This window comes from Coloeus monedula (genome assembly GCF_965178545.1).
Source record: "Coloeus monedula genome assembly, chromosome: 16".
In the NCBI taxonomy this organism is placed as follows: domain Eukaryota; kingdom Metazoa; phylum Chordata; class Aves; order Passeriformes; family Corvidae; genus Coloeus; species Coloeus monedula.
Window position 1 is genome coordinate 9,406,951 of NC_138796.1, and position 19,271 is coordinate 9,426,221.

Sequence of the window (19,271 nt, forward strand, 5' to 3'; positions counted from 1 at the left end):
TTAAAGAGCTAGAATTCTGCACAAGGCTATGTTGGAAAGGTGCGACTCCATCTGGGAAGGTCATGGTCTGGCACATGCCACAAAGGGCTGCCAGGAATGGTGTCACAGTAAAGGGCCTTTAGCTTCTTCCCATGGCATGAGAGGAAAAAGCTAGAGCAGTCATATCCAAAGCAGCTATCTGGAGGCAAGCTGTGGCACATGTCAGAGATTATGTGTTTGTAGTCCAGTGATGTTTAATTCTTTTGCTCTCATCTGCCACCCAGGGACATCTTTGCATTTTGCTTTTATCACCACAGTCTATTCTCATCCAGTCCACAGAGGCTGATGAACAATGTTTCTTTATTTTTCATTTTGGAGGATCATTACTTATGTTGAACCCATTTGTCCCTAACAGAGATGTAAGATGTAGTTCCCTAGGAATTCAGAGGTTATTTAAAGTTCTTTTCCAATATCCAATTTGCCTGTTACTTATTTAGGGAGTTATTTCTGCAGGAGCCTTGCAATTGAGAGGCACCTTGACTTGTTCCCAGCACTGGCTCGAAAGGTGGCCAGAAGTTGGAGCGGGCAGGCAGGTGGCAACATTACAGATTAAAGTAGTGATTGTAGCAGAGAACCCAAAATTAAATACAGCAAAAGTAGCAAAGTCAAGGCAGGAAAAGGAAACATAAACCAGGAAAAATACAGTGGTGCTTAGCATAATCTGAATGCAGGAACTGGAGTGTGCTCCTGAGCAAGCATTTCCCAGACAGACACCATTCACTTCAGAGTAGCTCTCCTTACATGTGTTGTGATCATATATGTGGCTGCTAGTCAGGCTAGCATATCACCTCTCCAGAACCCATCAGCCAGACCTGTGCTGGCAGGATGGCTCCTGAACCACCGCTCAGCAGAAGGGCCTGCCTGGACACAGCAGAGTGTGGAGCTGGTCCCTCCCGGCAGCAGACTTGCGGTCCCCACTCTGCTGCAGACACACTGCCCAGCCCTGGGCAAGCCTCTTCACCTCCTCTTCTGTCAGAAGCACTGGGTGACAATGACACTCCTCACACACTCACAAGAAAGTGATACATTTGTGACTGCCTGGACCTGCACTGAGCCTGCCTGATAGGAGAAGAGACTGAACAAAGTCTTGTCACTCAGCATACCCAGGCACCCTCCCATGCATATCGCAGCAGACATGCAGCCAGGAAAGGGGCTAGACTCAGGCAGGTACCAGGGGCTGAGCAGCCTTGTTTGCAAAGAACTTCTCTGGAATAAAGCTCCTTGTGAGTAAGACCTAGCCAGGCCCCTCTGCACAGCACCACAGCCCCAAACAGAAATCCTGTGGCACTTGGTTGGCAGCACCAAGAAAACCTGCATTCTCTTTAACTGTATGGGCTTCTGAATGAGCATTAAGAAGGTAAGTCCATGTCCCAGACACAAGGCAGCTGCTAATTATTCCCACTACTGTTAGTTTCCTCTGGTCTCACTCTGATCATTTGATGGGAAGTAGATTATGTAATATTCAAATGTTGGAGCCAGCAGAACCCCCACTCCAGCAGGGGATACACACTATTTACCCATTAAAAATGGTTATTGCCATGTAAACTGTGATTAATTAAATTCACAGGAGTTATTATTGTGGCATGTAAATGGAAAGATTTTCTGCAGAGGAAAAGCTGGGGAGCTGGCTCCATCGTGGCAGTAACACGGCCACGTGGTGAGAGGTGAACTTGCCCACAGGACTTCAGTGCTACACAGTGAACAACAAAGCAGGCAAAGCAGTGGGAATGGTGGAGACTGGAGTGAGCGTCTGCTTAACCCAGGACAAATTTCCATCTATCCACCTCCTGACCATCTGGGTTTCTCCATACTAGCAGGCTGCCAGCCCCTTCCACAGGCATTTAAGTGTATGGTCTTCAATCACCATCCACTGCACAGGAGTCTGCATAAATACTCCCAGGGCCTCAACTGACCACCTCACAGAGAACTCTGAATGGATCCTAGATGCTGACTGAACCTCTTCTTCTCCTTTTTTCCTTCACCCCAATCAATCACCAAAACATTGCTGGATCAGGGCCTTGCCTGCACATCTGTGACATCCATGCAACGCAGCACTTGTCTCCCGACTTTAGACCTGACTTCCACTACTGACAATACAACTTTCACTGCAAGAGTTAAACACACCACAGCCTAGGGCTGCAGTTATCTCTGATGAGCCAGAGGAAAATTTTAGAGGTAAATAAAGCAACAGTAAAAAATACTGGCCCTAAATGTAAATCTGCATCATACGTAGGTTCTTCCCTGCAATGTCTCAAGTTGAGGATAACATAGATGTGTAAGAGTAGCCACATGGCTTCAAATCTAAAGTCCATTCAGCTCAATATCCTGCTTCTGGCAACAGGCAAAAGAATGTCTAGAGAAGAAGGTAAGAAAGAGGAAAGCACATAGCAGCATTTCCCAATCTCCAGTGATGCACATCCAGTTTGAAAATTTCCTAAGACAGAATGTGGTGGGGCTTTGGCATTTAACATTCACAGATGGATTTCAATTCCACAACTTTTGCTTTAAGTTTTTTAAACTTTTACCACCTACAACATCCTGACACAAGGAGTTCCACAGCTCCAGTAGGCATAGTGTGAAGAAGCACCTCCCTTTTGATATTTTGCTTTGAGTTTGACACATGTATTTTCATGTCCTTCCCTCCACCTCCAACCCCTTCATCCATAGAAGCAGTAAACAATCATTCCTTCCTCATCCTTCCTATTCCACATGATTTTATACACATATATTCCATTTAATTGTCTCTCTTCCAAGGCAAAGCTCTCCTCATAAAGAAGCCATTCCAGACTTTTATTATCTTTGTCTGTCTTGGCTGACATTTTCTAATTCAATTCTTTGCTTTCTGAAATGGGGGAACAGCACTGCATAGAGTATTCAAGGTGCACAGCACTGGGAGTTCAGGTAAGGACAGAATCCTGTTATGTGTTTTGTTGCTTCTCTAAGAACTTCTAACATGTTATTTACTCTTATGACTCAGTGCTATGCCAGCTTTTCCATGTAAGTATTTATTACTATCCCAGGTCTCATTCATTACTTAACAATCACCAGTGTACTTTTGACTGTACACAAAATTAGGATTATTCTTCCTTCTGCTCATCACTTCCTAGCTCTCTACACTGGATTACATCAGGTCAGTCACTCATGGCCCAGGACAGCTGGGAGAGGTGCCCCACTCCTCTGTGGACATAGCAAGATGGTCAGAGGTGGTAAGGAAAGGTGAGTACTCACATCCCACTTACATGATGATGTTGCTCCTCTGAGGGCACAGGAAAGCTCCCTGGTTCCAGGGTGCCAGCCTACAGCTCTGCCATTGGCAATGGGCTCTTCATGCATGTCCCCTTATGTCTCCTGACATCCCTACCACAGGGACTCCTAAAACCAGCTTCAAGCCCAGGGGTTCAGTTCCACACTGAGAACGGCCACACTGGTGCAGCAGACAGGAGAGTGAAACTGCATGTGTGACTTGGGAGCCATTTGTCACAGAGTTTGTTTAGTTCCTCATAGTGAAGGAAACAGCAGAACATAGGATTCATAATTTTAAATTCTGTATAGTGACAAACTAGCAAGTGCATTTAACAACCAAAATACACTTCACAGCCAGTAATGGATACTGTTAAAGTGTAAGCTGGTACTTGGATTATCAAAGGCAGAGTCTATCAATTTTTGGTTTTGTATTAAAGTTGCTTTTTCCATCTGTTGAAAGTGGCTCTTTGTGATTTTACAGAGCATTACACTTTATGTGCCTCATTTGCTGCACCCAAAGGAATTTCATTCTGCTACATTAAGAAATACCTTGCTATGCTGGCTAAGCTTTTAACTTTCCTGAACACACTGTTCCGTGTCTGTCTCCATCCCAGCAGTTACTTCCTTTAAGTGTCTAATTTATACATACACACACACGTACAAAATAGTAACTTACACATCATATTGCCTGTCACAGTGAGGATTCTGTCTCTGTCCCTTCATGACCTTTGTGGTCATCAGCCCAGCTTCTGCTACATGTGTCCAGAAGGGACATGCCTGATCTCTGGAGCACGCTTGGAACTGTAGCTTTTGCTCTGCTCTGCACTACACACAGGTGGAGAAAGGGGAAACTACACTGAAACTCAGAATGTGCATGAAAATACACCCATTTCTATTAATTCTCCTTACCATGGCAAGCCACTGTTCTTTCCAGAGTGCAATGGGAGCATGGCCTGACCTTACAGGACACCAAGATCTCCCCTCCTGGTCAGACTCTCCGTACGCTTCGTGAGGAGCTTTGCTGTCATGGGCATCAGGCAAGGTGGGTACACAGCTGCTCAAGAAAAATCAACCCCAAAATTCCACATAGTATCGTGGAAGGAGTCAGGAGGAAGCAGCAGAGCAGCATATCTACCATCCATCCACATGGGAAAAAGCAAAACCCATCTCCAGTCCAAGGAGAGCAGAAGCCAAGAGCCCCCGATTCCTGCTGGGCAAACATGGAGCCACAACAGAGTGCAGCTCCTGATTTTCTGCCGTAATTCAAGCAGGGACACCAAGCTACACAGAACAGAGAGATGCTGGGCATTGCAGGCAAAACTGAGACACCTGAACCTGCTGAGTTTCTTTCCTGCATTTTTTCACAGCCTCCAATATTGTTAGAGTGACGCACAACACCAGAGAATATAATTGCTGTAGTAATTACTTACAGCCATTACATTAAGCTTTAAAATGCTCCTTTCAAATTGAACAATGTTTTTTCAAAGTCAACAGCTGGTTCACAGCTTGAAAGCAACAGTTAAGATAAATTAAATAAAAAAGGTAATAAAATCGCAGACTAAATTTAATTTTTGAAGCACATGCAAACTCCAACAAAGACTTTAAAATATCTTTCAAAAATATCCACAGAAACAAAAGGCAGTAAACCCAACAATTACAGAGTGCTCATGAATAAGACTATGATGTAGGAACACAGAAAAATGTGTACACTTCTAAAAATGCTTAGAGCAGAAAACAAATTCATGCAGCATTTATAGCACTAGTCCAGGGGATGAATCAAACACAAGTTTCAAATGAGATTTTTAAATCTTGGGACAGGAAAAGCTGAGATGTGTGTAGAAGAACCACTGTCAGGCTGGATTCATGCCCTGCCTATTGAGAGATTACACCATTACTTTGATACCAACTCAAGAAGAGTCATCCGAGTCAGAGCACTGACAGTGGAATTCTGGCCCCCACGCAAATCTGCAGAAGAAACACCAGAATTTCACCCCTGATATATAAAACCTTATAGAGAAACATTAGTAAACAAAGTTTTGAAGAGTCAGAAAAAATTATTAAAAAAAAAAATCCTTCTAAGTCATAAAAACCATTTCAATGTGAAATTTGTAAAATATCACCCTATTTATTCTCTAAGCTTCTGTGCTAGTTTGAAAGCATTGAAAGAATTGTAGTCAAAACTACAATTTAATAAGAAAATCAAAATAAATGTAATAGTACAGAAACACTGACAGAGTCAGAGTACAACCTGGCACCCTGTTGGGCAGGGTAGTGGTAGCAGCCCAGTTAAATGGTGGCTGCAGTCCTGTTGAAGTGGTGGATGTGCTTCTGTTGAAGCAGTGATCCTGTAGAAAGGTCTGGTGTTCCTTTGAAGGTCCAGTGGTGGTTATGTAGCTCTTGTCCTCTGGGAATCCAGTAGGTAAAGGCTGACTGTGGTGTTCCAAACCTCAGATTACAGCCAGGTAGGAATGCTTGGTTCCTCCCCCTGGGTGGAGCATCTCACAATGGGATGATGTCATTTCATGAGTTATGCAGTGAGACTGGACGGCCCTTTAGCAGAAGACAGCCCTCGGAGGGAGTTACCAGGGGTGTGTCATGGAAAAGATAAAGAACACGGCCCCTCCTGGTTGGAACAGCTTATGAAGATGGTGATAGAACACGTACTTTTGGTTACACCTTACATTGTAACCTAAGACATCAACCCAGGCTATTCTATGACTTCATGGTTCTATACCAGAATAAATGCTTTCTTCAAAAGATACATTGCATTTCTCAGGTGAGACAAAACTGCACCTCGGGATGAGCATTCCTCTCACAGCTGTTGGTATTTACAAAGTCCCTCTAGCAAAACACCAGCACCTGCCAGCACACCTGGCTGCAATTACAGAGCAAACCAGAGCTGTCACAGCACAGGTTCCATAACAAGTTAAAACTGTTTAAGTTCAATGTCTGCACATTACACTTAAGGGTTGTTTCTTTTTGCTTTTAATGATATGTGGAAGCTCCTGAATCACATACCTGTTATTACAACTGGGAAAGTTTTCACAGCCTCATTTTGGAAGTAGTGTCTGAAAGGCATCTTTCAAAAGATGTTTTCCTTGCTGTTGATCTGAGGGTTCTTCCATGCCATGAGAAAATGCAATTACTTCAGAGGGAAATCTATTGTTTATTACTCAGGACTGACAATAAAGAGGACTACAGTTAAAACCAAAACCTCTCAGTTTATACAGTGATGAACAGATCCACTGATGCACTTTGCAATATCCCCAAAACTCATTTCTGCAGTCTGTCAGATTGAACACCCCAACTCTGAGAAGTCAGGCTACACAGAGGGCACCTCAGTTACATACAGAGATGTGGTTTTCTCAAGGATGTTAAGAATTGCACTGTTTACATCAAACTTTATTGGCTCCAAATAAAAATATTGTCTTGAAAGCCTCCAAGTTCAGATTCTAAAGAAGGGCAATTAGAGTTTAGTCCCAAATGCATAAAATTTTCAACTAAATGTTACACAAATAACATTTATTTTCTCCCATTGTTTATATTCTTACTCAAATCTAAAACAGCAACCATGAAAAGAAGACAAGAAACCTCTGTAGAGAAACTCTACACTGACTGACAGACACATGGACAACACAAGGACACCACTGACACCATCACTTCCTTTCCACAAGGGAAGATGTTTTTGTTTTTTTCTATTTTCAGCATTCACATATAGACTTCAAATCCTGCAAATAAATACCTGTCTCAGAGTGCTTCACAAGCACCCCAAAGAAAACTATCTACAAGTAATACTTTCAGCTACTTCCTCATTTTCAACACTTCCAACAACCATCACTTTTACGTGTCTGAACTTTCATAGCTGGGAAAGGTGTGTGCCAGCTACAGATTTAAGGAAGGATAATGCTTTCTGTCTGAGTACGCTTCCCACTAGCAAGTGGCTTCACCAAGTATGGTTCTACAGACAGGAAAAGCTGAGGAGATGTGTGTTCAAGAACCACTGTCAGGCTGGATTCATGCCCTGCCTATTGAGAGATGACACCATTACTTTGAAACCAACTCAAGAAGAGTCATCCAAGTCAGAGCACTGACAGTGGAATTCTGGCCCCCACGCAAATCTGCAGAAGAAACACCAGAATTTCACCCCTGATATATAAAACCTTGTAGAGAAACATTAGTAAACAAAGTTTTGAAGAGTCAGAAAAATTATTAAAAAAAAAAAAAATCCTTCTAAGTCATAAAAACCATTTCAATGTGAAATTTGTAAAATATCACCCTATTTATTCTCTCAGCTTTTCTAGCAACATATGACTTTACTATAACATATCTGTAGAAATCTGATGACGAAGAAACAGTAATTTTTCTTAAATGTAATTACTTAAAACATTTGCCAGTTTGGAAAGTTGAGCTCAAGTCTCTTTCCAGAGCAAAACATTGCACACAATTTTCAACCTTTTCCCTTCTGGTTGTCCATGTCACAGTGGGTATGGCACGTAACAGTCTGCAGGGGAGCCAATGCTGCTCACAGGGCTCCGTGTGTTGGACTCGTAAGAATTTGGAGCAATTTCAACCACACCATCATTTTGAGGGGTTTCTCCTTTCAAAAAGTCATCGTCTTCATCTTCAGAAGTACCCTGCAAAAATTTAAAAGGATCAGTGAGAGCAGGAAGATACTGCCAAATCTTAATAGAGACCTGGATTTACACTGTGATTGTCATGACCAGCTGGAATGGTAAAAGAATTAGATGTACTCTGATTATGAAATACGGGAACTAAATCACTTCTACAGGGTGGATTTCCCAGTGACATCATCATGTCCATTTTCTGAGCACAACACGGCTCCTGTGCTGCAGAACAGGGAAAAGTGCTCTCAAGACAAGAATGAATAGATTCCTAAAGCTTTCAAATTTCAGTCACAGTTCCCCCTAAATGTATAGTGTACCCTTATCTACTTAAAAAAATATTCTGCAATAAAAGCAGCTGATAGCTGAACTGTGTGTGGATCAGGGAAGACTACCTTTTTAATGGGTTTCTTCAGATTCTCAAGATCTTCAGCACTCAACTCTTCCCAGAACTGATACATTGGATCAATAGTCTTCTTTGATCTGAGAGAGGAAACAGAGCAAAGAATGAGTTCTTGTATATGCAGTAGGGGTACATTTTAATTTAAACCTTTGACAGTCTGGTTAAAATGCACAACATGAAAGGTACTAAGGATCAGGGAGAAAAGTGAGCAGCAGAAACACTGCTACAGGTTGTATTCATTATTTTCTAGCAGGCACAAAGGCATTGTTTACTTTTTAATTCTACCTTTTGAGTATGTAGGGGTCAAAGGGGAAGAAGCTGTCGAGGGGGTTGGTGCAGGTCTGCACAAGGTCCCCCCCTGTGCCGCTCCGCACAACAGGGATGAACTGCCTGTTGTTCCTCTCAATAATCGTGTAGCAGAACACCAACTGGTATTTCCTTTAAAAAGGGAACAAAGAGAAGATAAGCACTTCTGGCACACCCAAAGCATGAATTTCAGATGGATTGTATGAAAACACAAAGTTATTTTTTAACAAACATCTTCTCTCTTCCATTTTCCAGCTGATATTAGGAGTTTGCAAGATAGTCACAAGGTAAGGAGTCTGTTCTCTTCCTCTAAGCTCCTATAAACTTTATGCCAAGTACAGCCACACTGGCTCCAACACAAAGCAATCCATTTCATAGTACTGCAGGATCTCATTGAAACTGAACTAGGAATAAACTTATCACACCTGGAATATGGGCAGTGTTATGCCTCTGATAATATTCAATACTGTGCCTAACAAAACCCTGTGCTGGTTTTAGATACACACAAAATCTGCACCAAGCTGAAATTGAAGTAAATGAGTAGGTACCTGGTAATGGCAGCAAACAAGTTGACAACAGAAGGGATACAAATCTTCAGGGGGTTTAGCTGACACATGACAATGCGCTCAAAATTTAAACTCTGCAGATATGACAGACCTTCAAAATAAGAACAGTGGGCAAATATAGGTTAGGTATCATATAAACTGAACTTAATTTCTAAGAATTTCCAGTGTGACAAGCCTGCACTCTGCACACCACCACAGAAGCACATCCTAGGGCACTCTCACAGTGGAGGTCTGGCCTCAACATGTGTACAAGCCACCTCCTTTTATTTAGAGCACAACAACATAAACTTGCAATCAGATACTTGACTGAATTGACCACTACAAAACACAGCAACAGTAAAACTTCTAATGAATCCTTTCAAACCTAATATACTCACCTTTCCTTAAATTTCCATCCAGAAGTTGTTTATGACGGAAAATAAGCGTATAGAACACTGCCTGACACGTAGAATAGAATGGCCCATGGAGAGCTACATCACAGTAGGCATTAGCTCCTGTATCCTGATTATCAATGTATTTATGCAACCAGTTCACCAGAAGATCCAGACACGCTTTTACAGTACTGTAGTGCAAGGAGAAAAAAGAAGTGTAAAAATAATACCTGGAATGGTGCAGAAACGATGTTAAACAAATATTCAAGAATCTCAGTGGTTATAAAAACATCAGTAAGAAAATCTCTTCATAAAAAATGATTCTGTTATGAGCCTTCTCCTTTATCTCAGCATAAAATGAATCAATCCGTACTGAAAACCCCTCTCAGTGAAAGCACAGGGTGCCAGATGAGATGAATCCACAAACACACAGTAAACAATTAAAATCCTTGGCTACAGGTAGTACAGAGCAATGCAACTCATGTCCACCAGGTAATTCCAATATCCAACTATCTCCAGTGTTAAAGTCACAACCCCAAACAGCATAAAAATATAGAATGTGTACATAAAAAAGAAGACATTTTAACTCTTCTGTATCAAAATACTAGAACAAATTACTTCCCCATTTCAGAGCCTGCATAAAATGCCTAGTATTGGGTACTAAAAATATCTGCTTCTGATCATCAGATACACTGGGAATCCATGACTCTGCCTGAAGTCAGCACAACCTACTCATGCTCAGCACTTCTTGGTAAGTGAAGCCTTAAACAACAAGTCATGAACCTCTGCAATCATCAGTCTGCATCCTGTACATGCAAAACTTTCCTGGAAACTTCAAGACAATACTGAACCAGTATTGTTGAAAGGACAATCAAGACTCTTGATTCAGGCTTAGTGGCAAAGCAGTGGGAATAGAAGACCAATTCTGTACTTAAGCTCCACAGTAGCAGGAATTGTTTGGTTCTGCTCATGAATGACAACAACTTACACAATGGGAATAAATTTAGCTCTTGCCAAGAAGCTGCCAATATAACTCCCAGCGGTCTGCCTGATTACTGAAGGATTGTTTGGATCCTGCAGTTTCTTCCAAAGATGGTCTAAAAATGCTTCAGCCAATCCCTGGAAAAAAAATACATAGAAACTTGTTATACTGGTGACACTGTTTAAGTGATAGATTCCTAGCACTCAACTCCCATAATTTCCATAACCAAACCATTAAAAACATCTACCTATAACTGCAGTAAATAACTATTCCTACACATGATGGAAGAGCACTCATTTCTCTTTTTCTATACTTAGTTGTAAAAGAAAGAACAGTTTGTTGAGAGAGATGGGAAAATGGAGGGGTGGGGGAACAACAAACAGCAGACAGGATTTTCAAATCAAAGAGCTAACAGACAGCATCTTTGAGATAGTTTTGGGATGCTGAAGAAACATGCACACCATGTCTTGGGTGCAAGAGTCCAACTGATTCTTGTAAAACAGATCAGTTTTAACCAAGTTTGTTCCTTCACACTTGCTAAGATTCCATCTGTAAGTGGTTTATGAACAACATGGGAAGAGCAACCATAAAAAAAAAGAAAAGAATAACAGAGAAGGAAAAGAAAGCAAAGATACTAATGACTCCTGATGTACTTGCTATCTTCAGAGTAGAATTACAGCAGAGAACAACTGTTTTGTAAAAAAAAACCAAAACAAGGGTGCAGAAATGACAGAGGACGCCACATTTTAAATCCAGTTTTTACTCACCAATTTAAAGCTGCAGATGTAAAACATGAAATACTGTACGTGACACGAAGCATGGGTTGGTAAAATGAGCTTGTCAAAAACAGAAACTAAATCCCGATACAAATCCTTGGTGTTGCTGATGTCGAGCTTGCCTACACAACAAAGAAACAGAACAAAATGAGCCATTTCAGGGTTTTTTCCCCACCCTTGTGCTGCAGAAGTGGTATTTTATATCTTTCTACAGCAGTAAAATATATGTAAAGAAAAACTGCCAACCTGACTTCCCAGTTGATCTGACATCTAAAAATCCAGGTGTTCAGTTCTACTGCTTTTTAAGGTGGTGTAAATGAAGAATCTCTCTGTGTGACTGTGCACACATACAAAGCCATCAGACATGCAAACTTTGCAATAACGTGTTCACTCAGAAGAGCAAGAAAAAACCACTAAGAAATAAATCACCTGACTTACGTGGGGAAGATACAACATAATGGTTTCTAAATATTGTTTTAAATACATAAATCTAAGGAATTCAAACCCTTAATACATAACAGTGGAAGATATTTTTTTCCCTGTAACAAAGCCAATTGATTAATGTGTCTGGTTGTTTTGATCTACGTCCAGTCCTTGTGATGTTGAAAGGATCCATAACTCTAACACTCAGGTAGAGCAAATAATAAAAACATTTATACCCTACTACAGTTAGGATACAGTATCATCTTAATGGAATCAGAATGTCTCCAAGTGAAGACTTAACCTTTCAAGTCCTAACTTTACCTCTCCCAGTACCTGGGAAGAGGCAGGAATGTGGACTACAGGCTGATAATGGCAGAGTTCTGCTCTATCTTGCAGCACAGAAAGCAAGAACTCCTCTTATGTGTTTCTTACTTAGCAAAACAACAAATTTGGTTATAGAGCAAGTGTACTCACCATCCACGTGGCAAACATCTTTAATATAGGAAAACAGGATGGTCATCAGGATGTCCAGGCGCTCTGCCAGTGGATGGGCCATTCTCTCAATACTGGGAGAGACAACTTTGTTTCCTTTTCTGTCCTCATCTTCCTCCTGGTAGATAAAATGGCACATGCAGCTCTTATATACACAAATCATGGAGACAGTAATTACAGAAAAAGTGAAACTAAATTTATCTTTCAGAAACATGCTAAAGTTTCATCTTTTTTTCTTTTTTTTTGTTTAGCAAAGCAGTATCCCATTATCCAGTATAAGCAAATTTTTGCACACTAAGCCAAGTACCATGAATTCTTTAACTAGCTGTATGGCACAAATGCTTGTGTTTTTACATAATGAAGTTCATTTGCTGGATGTACACTGGGTGTTTACATGAATAAAGTCAATACCTGAGAATACATTTATCATCTATCAGCTGTTCAGGTTTCAAGAGCTGTGTGTAGTGCAGTAACAACAAAGCAGTAATGACTTCCTACATTTAGCTCACAGCCACCTCAGAAGTGAAAATTTTACTGAAAAAAATTTTAATAGAACAAGATAGCCAACCATATCAAAAAGTCCCTCCTCTGTAGATTTTTCCTCACTAGCACAGTTATTAGCAGTTTCTTCAGCATCTTCGATATCTTGCTGTGGAGTGCTAACCTACAATTGCAAACAAGAAATTAATTTCTATAAAACCATTACAATAATATGAAATTGGTTTTTTTATTATTCATAAAAAAGACATGAGTAAGTTCTCAACAAGATTTTGTCCTGGACTAAATAAACATTTTAAAAGGGACTACATGATGTGCCATACACGAATGCACACTCCAAACTTTCTGAAACTTTACCTCCCCAACATAAGCTCTCCCCAGACTGTTACAGTGAGGCAAAAAGCTGTGATGATTTACAGTGCTACACCTCCTGTCTTTTTTTAGGACTGTAAATCCTTTTACTTCAAAGAGATGACACGACCAATCAACCACACAAAGGGAAGCACATTCTCTGCACATTAGCACTGATCACCACAGAACAAGTTATTTGGATTCTGGCAGAGATTCCAGGCAGGGTATAACAGTACACACCATACAGTTACCCTCAGGTGTGGGAACATCTTTATTCTGGGAATGGAGTGTAAATTTAACTGGGTTTATACTCATGATCACAAGCATATTTTTTGTCAAGCCTGAACTGAAGCGTATTTCATTTCCTACTCTGTGTATTTTAACACCGACCTTCCATAAAAGATAACACAAAATAAACTTACATCCAACTTCAGCAGCTTTTCAACAATAAGCTCCAGAATTTGAAGCCTCAGAGTTGGAAGGTACACTGTAACTCGCAGTAGGTTATGGACATAACATTCCTAAACCACAAAATTAATTGATATCCATAATAATGTTAACAGAAAGTCAAATTTCTGCAAAGGACTTCTAGAAAACAAGTCTCTTAATTTCTTATCTAAAGACCCAGAAATAGGTTTAAACAGACTGTGTTAAATCAAGAGTAAGTTCATGTATAACATAAACATTAACTTTCAGTAGTTAAGCTGTGTCACCATTAACTGCTTAATCTTCTATTTCCATGCAAATTTTCCCCACTACCTCTAGATAGAGTGTAAAGATTCTATAAGAGAAGGTATTCATTTTCACAGGAGTTTATGTCTAAACTTTCTTTAGGAAACTGAAGCATATGCCTCACTGTATCTAGAACCAGCTATAGTAGAACTGCTTGAAATGAGACCCAATGCATCTTTATTTCAGATTATTATAATATACCAGCAACAATTCTAAATTGCACAGCTATGCCTCTTCAGTCATTCTGATTATAAACCAAGCAGCTTAACAGACAAGTTTTGTGAGCATGCATGGGCCCACCCATGTGTACACAAATATGTACAAAAGACAACGTTGCAACTTTCACAAAGCAAAACTGTCAAGTCAGTGCATAAAATCAGGTAAAGTGCCAACATTTAAGTACACCGTAGCCTGTGAATATGCATTATAACACAACCTTTAATTACATGAGCACGTATGATTTTTCCACAGACCATCTTGCTCATTTTTCCACAGGCTTGGCCAGTACATAAAATGGATGGAGATAGTTTAATTAGAAGGTATAAACTGGAAATATTCAACAATGCATGGATGATATTTTATTACACTTCATTTGAGCTTTGCCCTGAAAACAGCTACGCATTTCTTCACATCTTGTTCCTCACCAAGCTGCTAAGTAAGTAAATAAATCTCCTAATATCATTTAAGAGCTATTATCCCCCCATTTTACAGATAGGGAGCTGGTGCTTAAAGTTATTTGCATGAAGACAACAACAACAAAAACGTAAATTAAAAAAAAATTGCAAGGTATATAAAGAACTTTGGGGAATTTTCAGTACTTGATGAGTTCGAAACACAGCTTCAACTGAACTTGGCTGGAGGAGCAAGGCTTTGCCATTCTGTAACATAAAGTGCCAACATATCAAGTTGGAACAAGTAAATATAAAGATCAAACAAGAGCCATAACCTGTCAAAAGTTTCCAGCTTGTTTTTCAGCCCACAAGCACTACACCAAAGTTGCAATAAAACAACTCGGGGCTTTACACTACTGGTGATTTGGATTTCACCTGTAATGTCTCTGGTTTGCTTATCAAAGCCTCTGTTCCTCTGACAAAGACTTTTCAGGGTTGATAACTGTCGCTGTTATTCCCAGAGAATGGCGAAATCACAACATAGGTGCAGGTTTAAGGATATGGCCAAAGCAGAGCTAAGACCTCATTTAATGAATAGCTCATCTTTTATAGTATAGTTCGCAATAAAGAAATCACATGATTGGCTTATTCACTCACCACCTCTCAAGGTGATAGGCTGAGCAGTAAGACACCCATTTCCAAATATTATTCTCACAAGACTGAAAACAATTCTACAGTTTCCACAACAACTTGCAGGTGTAGAAATAGCTTACATTCTTACAAACTGTTATCCATCCAGTTCGGATGAGAATGAAAGCTTTCACAGAGAAGCTGTGAGAAGCTGGATTTCTCTATTTCTCAGCTAAAGCAGGAGAAAGGAAAAACTTCACAAATGCTACAGAGCTGGAAAATTTCTCTGCTCTTGCCTTTTAGCATCCACAGATAACAAACGAGACAGGTCTCCCTACTGCACAACCCTGAGACTCCTCGTCAAAGAGGTCCATGGTGTGCATTGATTAAGAAAGCAATCCTGTGGAAAAGATATGCAGTGATGTCATTAAAGATGAGCACAATGCTTATGCACAAGGAATTCAGAATGCTTGGACAGCCTTACACTAAACAGACACGATACTATACATGGTTATTACATATATAATTATTATATCTATATAACAGTACTCTTCAAAAATCTGCATTGACTGCCATCAAATCAGTTGTAGTACTATACATGACATTTATACATTTAGAAAAACAGGTGAACAAATCAACAAAAATAGTCACAGCTCTTACCAGAGTTCTTTCCGATTTATTAATGAAAGGGAAGAATTCCACAAGTATTGGCATGAGAAACTGTGGAGTCCTATAATTAATTTAAAAAAAAATCAGACCTAAAAGTTATAGGTTTGCAAATATTGAACTCCAGCACTCTAAAGACGTACTGGAATAACCTTATTTCACAGTAACTTTATTTTAAGGTAAGCAATTGTATAAAATGTGGTTTGGCAAGGATCACTGGACAGATATTAAGTGGCAAACTTTCACAATGCACTTGTTAGAAGCCACTTCAAATATCACTATGGACTAGAGAAGAATATAGAAGCCACTATCAACACCACTTTTCCTACTTCTCATTTCTGTTAACAGGATTTCCAGCTGCTGATGCCTGACAGAAATTTCACAATGTTTATATATAGCATTCTACCAGTTAGTGAATACTGGGAAAAATCATGCAACGAAACAAAGTATTACACTTCCAATTAAGAGGGGAAAAACCCCATCAGTTCACAAGCTTTAAATCTGCAAGGAAAGAACACACAAACCCAAGGGATTCTATACTTACGAAGGAACATATCTTGCAACAGTTTGCAATGCTCTGTGGCATGTATCGAAGTTTTCAGAAACGTCTAGAGAAAGAAAAAAGTATTCTTATGCACTTGGTTACAGAAAACTAAATCAGGAACCAGTAAAACCAGTTTGCATTAACTACACAATTGAAAGATTCCCAAGGAAACTGCATTGGCCAAAATGTTATTTTGAGGGGGTGTACATTGAGGTAAATAAAATGGAAACCAAGCAACTCCTAACTTTTCTTTGGCTTTGAACAATCTAGGACTAGGAATGTTTTCCTATGCATTCTATTCCTACAGATACTGCACTAACAGGAATATTTTGAAAGTAATGAGGAGTGGGTCAGCACACGGTTCACTTGAGTACAAGAGAGTCTTTGACTTGGGAATTTAAGGATGTTTCTTGATGTTTTACTTTACCTCAGCCCAATTAATTTTGCAAAAAAGGAGCAACATGCACTGTATACTTTTTTAGTAAGGGCACTACAGCAGCATATATATATCCTTTATACTCACTTTCATCATCATCATCAGAATCTGAAATATCCACATCATCTTCTCTGATGGTTATTCGAGCTAACAAAGAGTGAGATTATTATATCAAAATTGTATAAATCTTATAGGTAACAAATTCAATAGCAAACACACTGGACAACAGTCTCCACCAGGACTAAAGCATCAAAATTAGCGACAAGACTTTCTTAAAGACTTTTATTTACAGAACCAGGAGGTTCTTGAGAACATCTAAAATGATCCTCACTTCAGCTTTTGGTTTTTTAGTAGTAAAAATACTATGCAGTTCATCCATTTCCAAGGCATCTTCAGAACAGGACCTGTATTAGCAACAAGAATATGTCATCTAAAATCTAGGTACAGAAAACCATCTGTATCACAATGAACATGAAAAAAATTCAATACCCCAATAATTAATTGTGTCATGGATTGTATTTATACAGACCTTATCTATCTAGGGGTTTTGATAAGCAAACAAAGAAGATTAAGAGAGAAGTCACTTACGGGGGACAAACTGTGACACGATCATCCGGAGGCATGGCCTGAGATGGACAGTTTGTGCTGACACCAGATTGCCAAGAAAGCCCAGATATTCTTCCACTACCTCTCGGCTCCTTCTCAACCATGGCAGCTTCTAAAAGTAAGCAAAGATCAAGATGTCAAAGATGGACGTTTCTAGTACTGAACTCTTAATCTTCCCACGTAGCAAACAGATATTTACCAGCAAAATGCTGACCAGTTGTTCAAGCTCTTTGGTCAAATATGCAACAGAAGCTCGAAATTCATGCAGCCAATTAATGATCTGGGCATCCTTAAAATAAGCAGAAAAAACAGGTAGCTATTCAAATAAACAGTATTACGTATTAGCAGAAAATAACAAAATCCTTACAAGTCAAAGATTAATACAAATTGTTTTCACACTAATAGGAAAGGAATTTCTTTAAGTTTGTGTCCTCACCAATGAAAGCTCTTGAATGCAGAATACATTCATGTCAACTCCTAAACCAACAGCCTGCCTGGAATGCTTCAGTCAGACTGAGCAAGGCATGCAATCTCACTCATAAAGAACATAAAATAATTTTTTTAAAATGGCATTCCATCTCAATTTTCTTTTCTCTTCTGCTCTACTTAAAGCAGAAGGAACATTCAAGTCTTGAAACAGCAAATGTGGGTACTTGTAGCTATACAGAAGAGCTGTGAAACAATACTTCTGGGTATAACTACTAAATGCATATCTATGTTACTGCATAATGAAACAAGATTTAGTGAGAACAGAAGATAAAATTCGATGCAACTTAAAGGCTATGAAAGTCAGAAACCACAGTTTGATCTACAGAAGTGTCTCTATAATCAAGCATCAGCAACCTGAAAAGATGGTATCTGGAACAGACTCAAAGGGTACAGCAGAGTCAGTAAGCATGAGACACCATTTATGACGATCCTGCATATATGTATGTGTATAAATAGACAATTTTTAAAATTCTGATGGTTTCCATAAAGAAAAAAGCTGTTAAATACAATTTAAATGTTTAAAGCAAAGAATTTGTGCAAGCACCAGAATGACTTGTCTGGTGATTACACTCAGACAAACTTTAAATCATCAGACCCCTGACTATCAAAATCTTACCTTTATGTCTGGATCTGACAGCTGATGCTTTAACAACTCAAAATCCGTGGTATCACCCTAGCAGGGGAAACAAAAATAAAGAGATTACTTTCTCTTTTGTTTTTTCTTCAGTAAAAAATACCAATTTCATCCATGTATCTGAACAACCAACTATTGCTGAACAGGTACATCAAGAACACAAGAGAGGCAAGGCAGCTCAGGAAGGCTGCAGCAGCAGTAACAGGGTGCTGTCCCAGAAGACAACCGAGGCTGCTGGCTCATTTTCAGCTGCTCTCCCTGCAGACACAGCTGGATCCCTGTGCACACTTTGGCATAAGCCAGGCTTTACATCCACCCAGCCACTGAGGTTGACTCACGGGGGAAATCTTTTCACTCACACAGGAACACCGCCTGGCACAAGCCTACAACGCTCAGCTGCCTTCAGTTTTTTCCCTAAGCCTTCAGACGCGGTCTTGCGTAAGGCGAAACGAGTCTTCTCACGGAATGACCCCAGGAACCAGCAGCCCGGACGCAGCGCAGGCCCCCGAGAAGCCGCAGTCACCTTTTCGTACTTGAGCAGAATCTCCGTCAGGGTCCCCCCGAACCGCACAGTCTTCCTGGGCGGGGAGCTGATGAACTCGTCCGCTCCCAGCATGGTCACGACACCTGCGGGAAGCCGCGTGAGCACCGCTCGGAGGCCCGGGGCACCCCTCGGGCCCTCTCCTCAGCAAGGAGAGCCGCAGGAGCCGCTCCCCGTCCCGAGGGTCCCCCCACCGTCCCTTCTTGCCTTGCGGTGGCGGCGGCGCCCCCGCTATCGGGGCCCGCGGCGCCGCACCCCGCGCCCGGCGCGTCCCGGCTGCCCGCACCGCCACATGCCGCTCCGGCGGAAA

The 19,271-nt window shown here is 40.5% G+C and overlaps 1 protein-coding gene across 3 annotated transcripts; it reads right to left on the bottom strand.

Annotated features, from left to right (window-relative positions):
- Nucleotides 1-7,542: 7,542 nt before the first annotated feature.
- RRN3 (RRN3 homolog, RNA polymerase I transcription factor) lies at nt 7,543-19,271 on the bottom strand. 3 transcript variants are annotated; one of them, XM_082292332.1, is made up of 18 exons: nt 19,169-19,271; nt 18,944-19,047; nt 18,403-18,459; nt 17,497-17,586; nt 17,280-17,409; nt 16,779-16,838; nt 16,256-16,319; nt 15,706-15,775; nt 13,495-13,593; nt 12,792-12,887; nt 12,206-12,341; nt 11,300-11,430; nt 10,539-10,669; nt 9,557-9,741; nt 9,162-9,270; nt 8,593-8,745; nt 8,300-8,387; nt 7,543-7,916 (listed from the first exon to the last, which is right to left on the bottom strand). In XM_082292332.1, exons 2-18 carry the CDS (start codon nt 19,034-19,036, stop codon nt 7,758-7,760), a joined length of 1,851 nt encoding a protein of 616 aa, XP_082148458.1. In that variant the 5' UTR covers nt 19,037-19,047; nt 19,169-19,271; the 3' UTR covers nt 7,543-7,757. The 3 variants fall into 3 exon arrangements, with proteins under 3 accessions (XP_082148458.1, XP_082148459.1, XP_082148460.1); XM_082292333.1 differs by lacking the exon at nt 13,495-13,593; XM_082292334.1 differs by lacking the exons at nt 18,944-19,047; nt 19,169-19,271 and adding an exon at nt 18,780-18,859.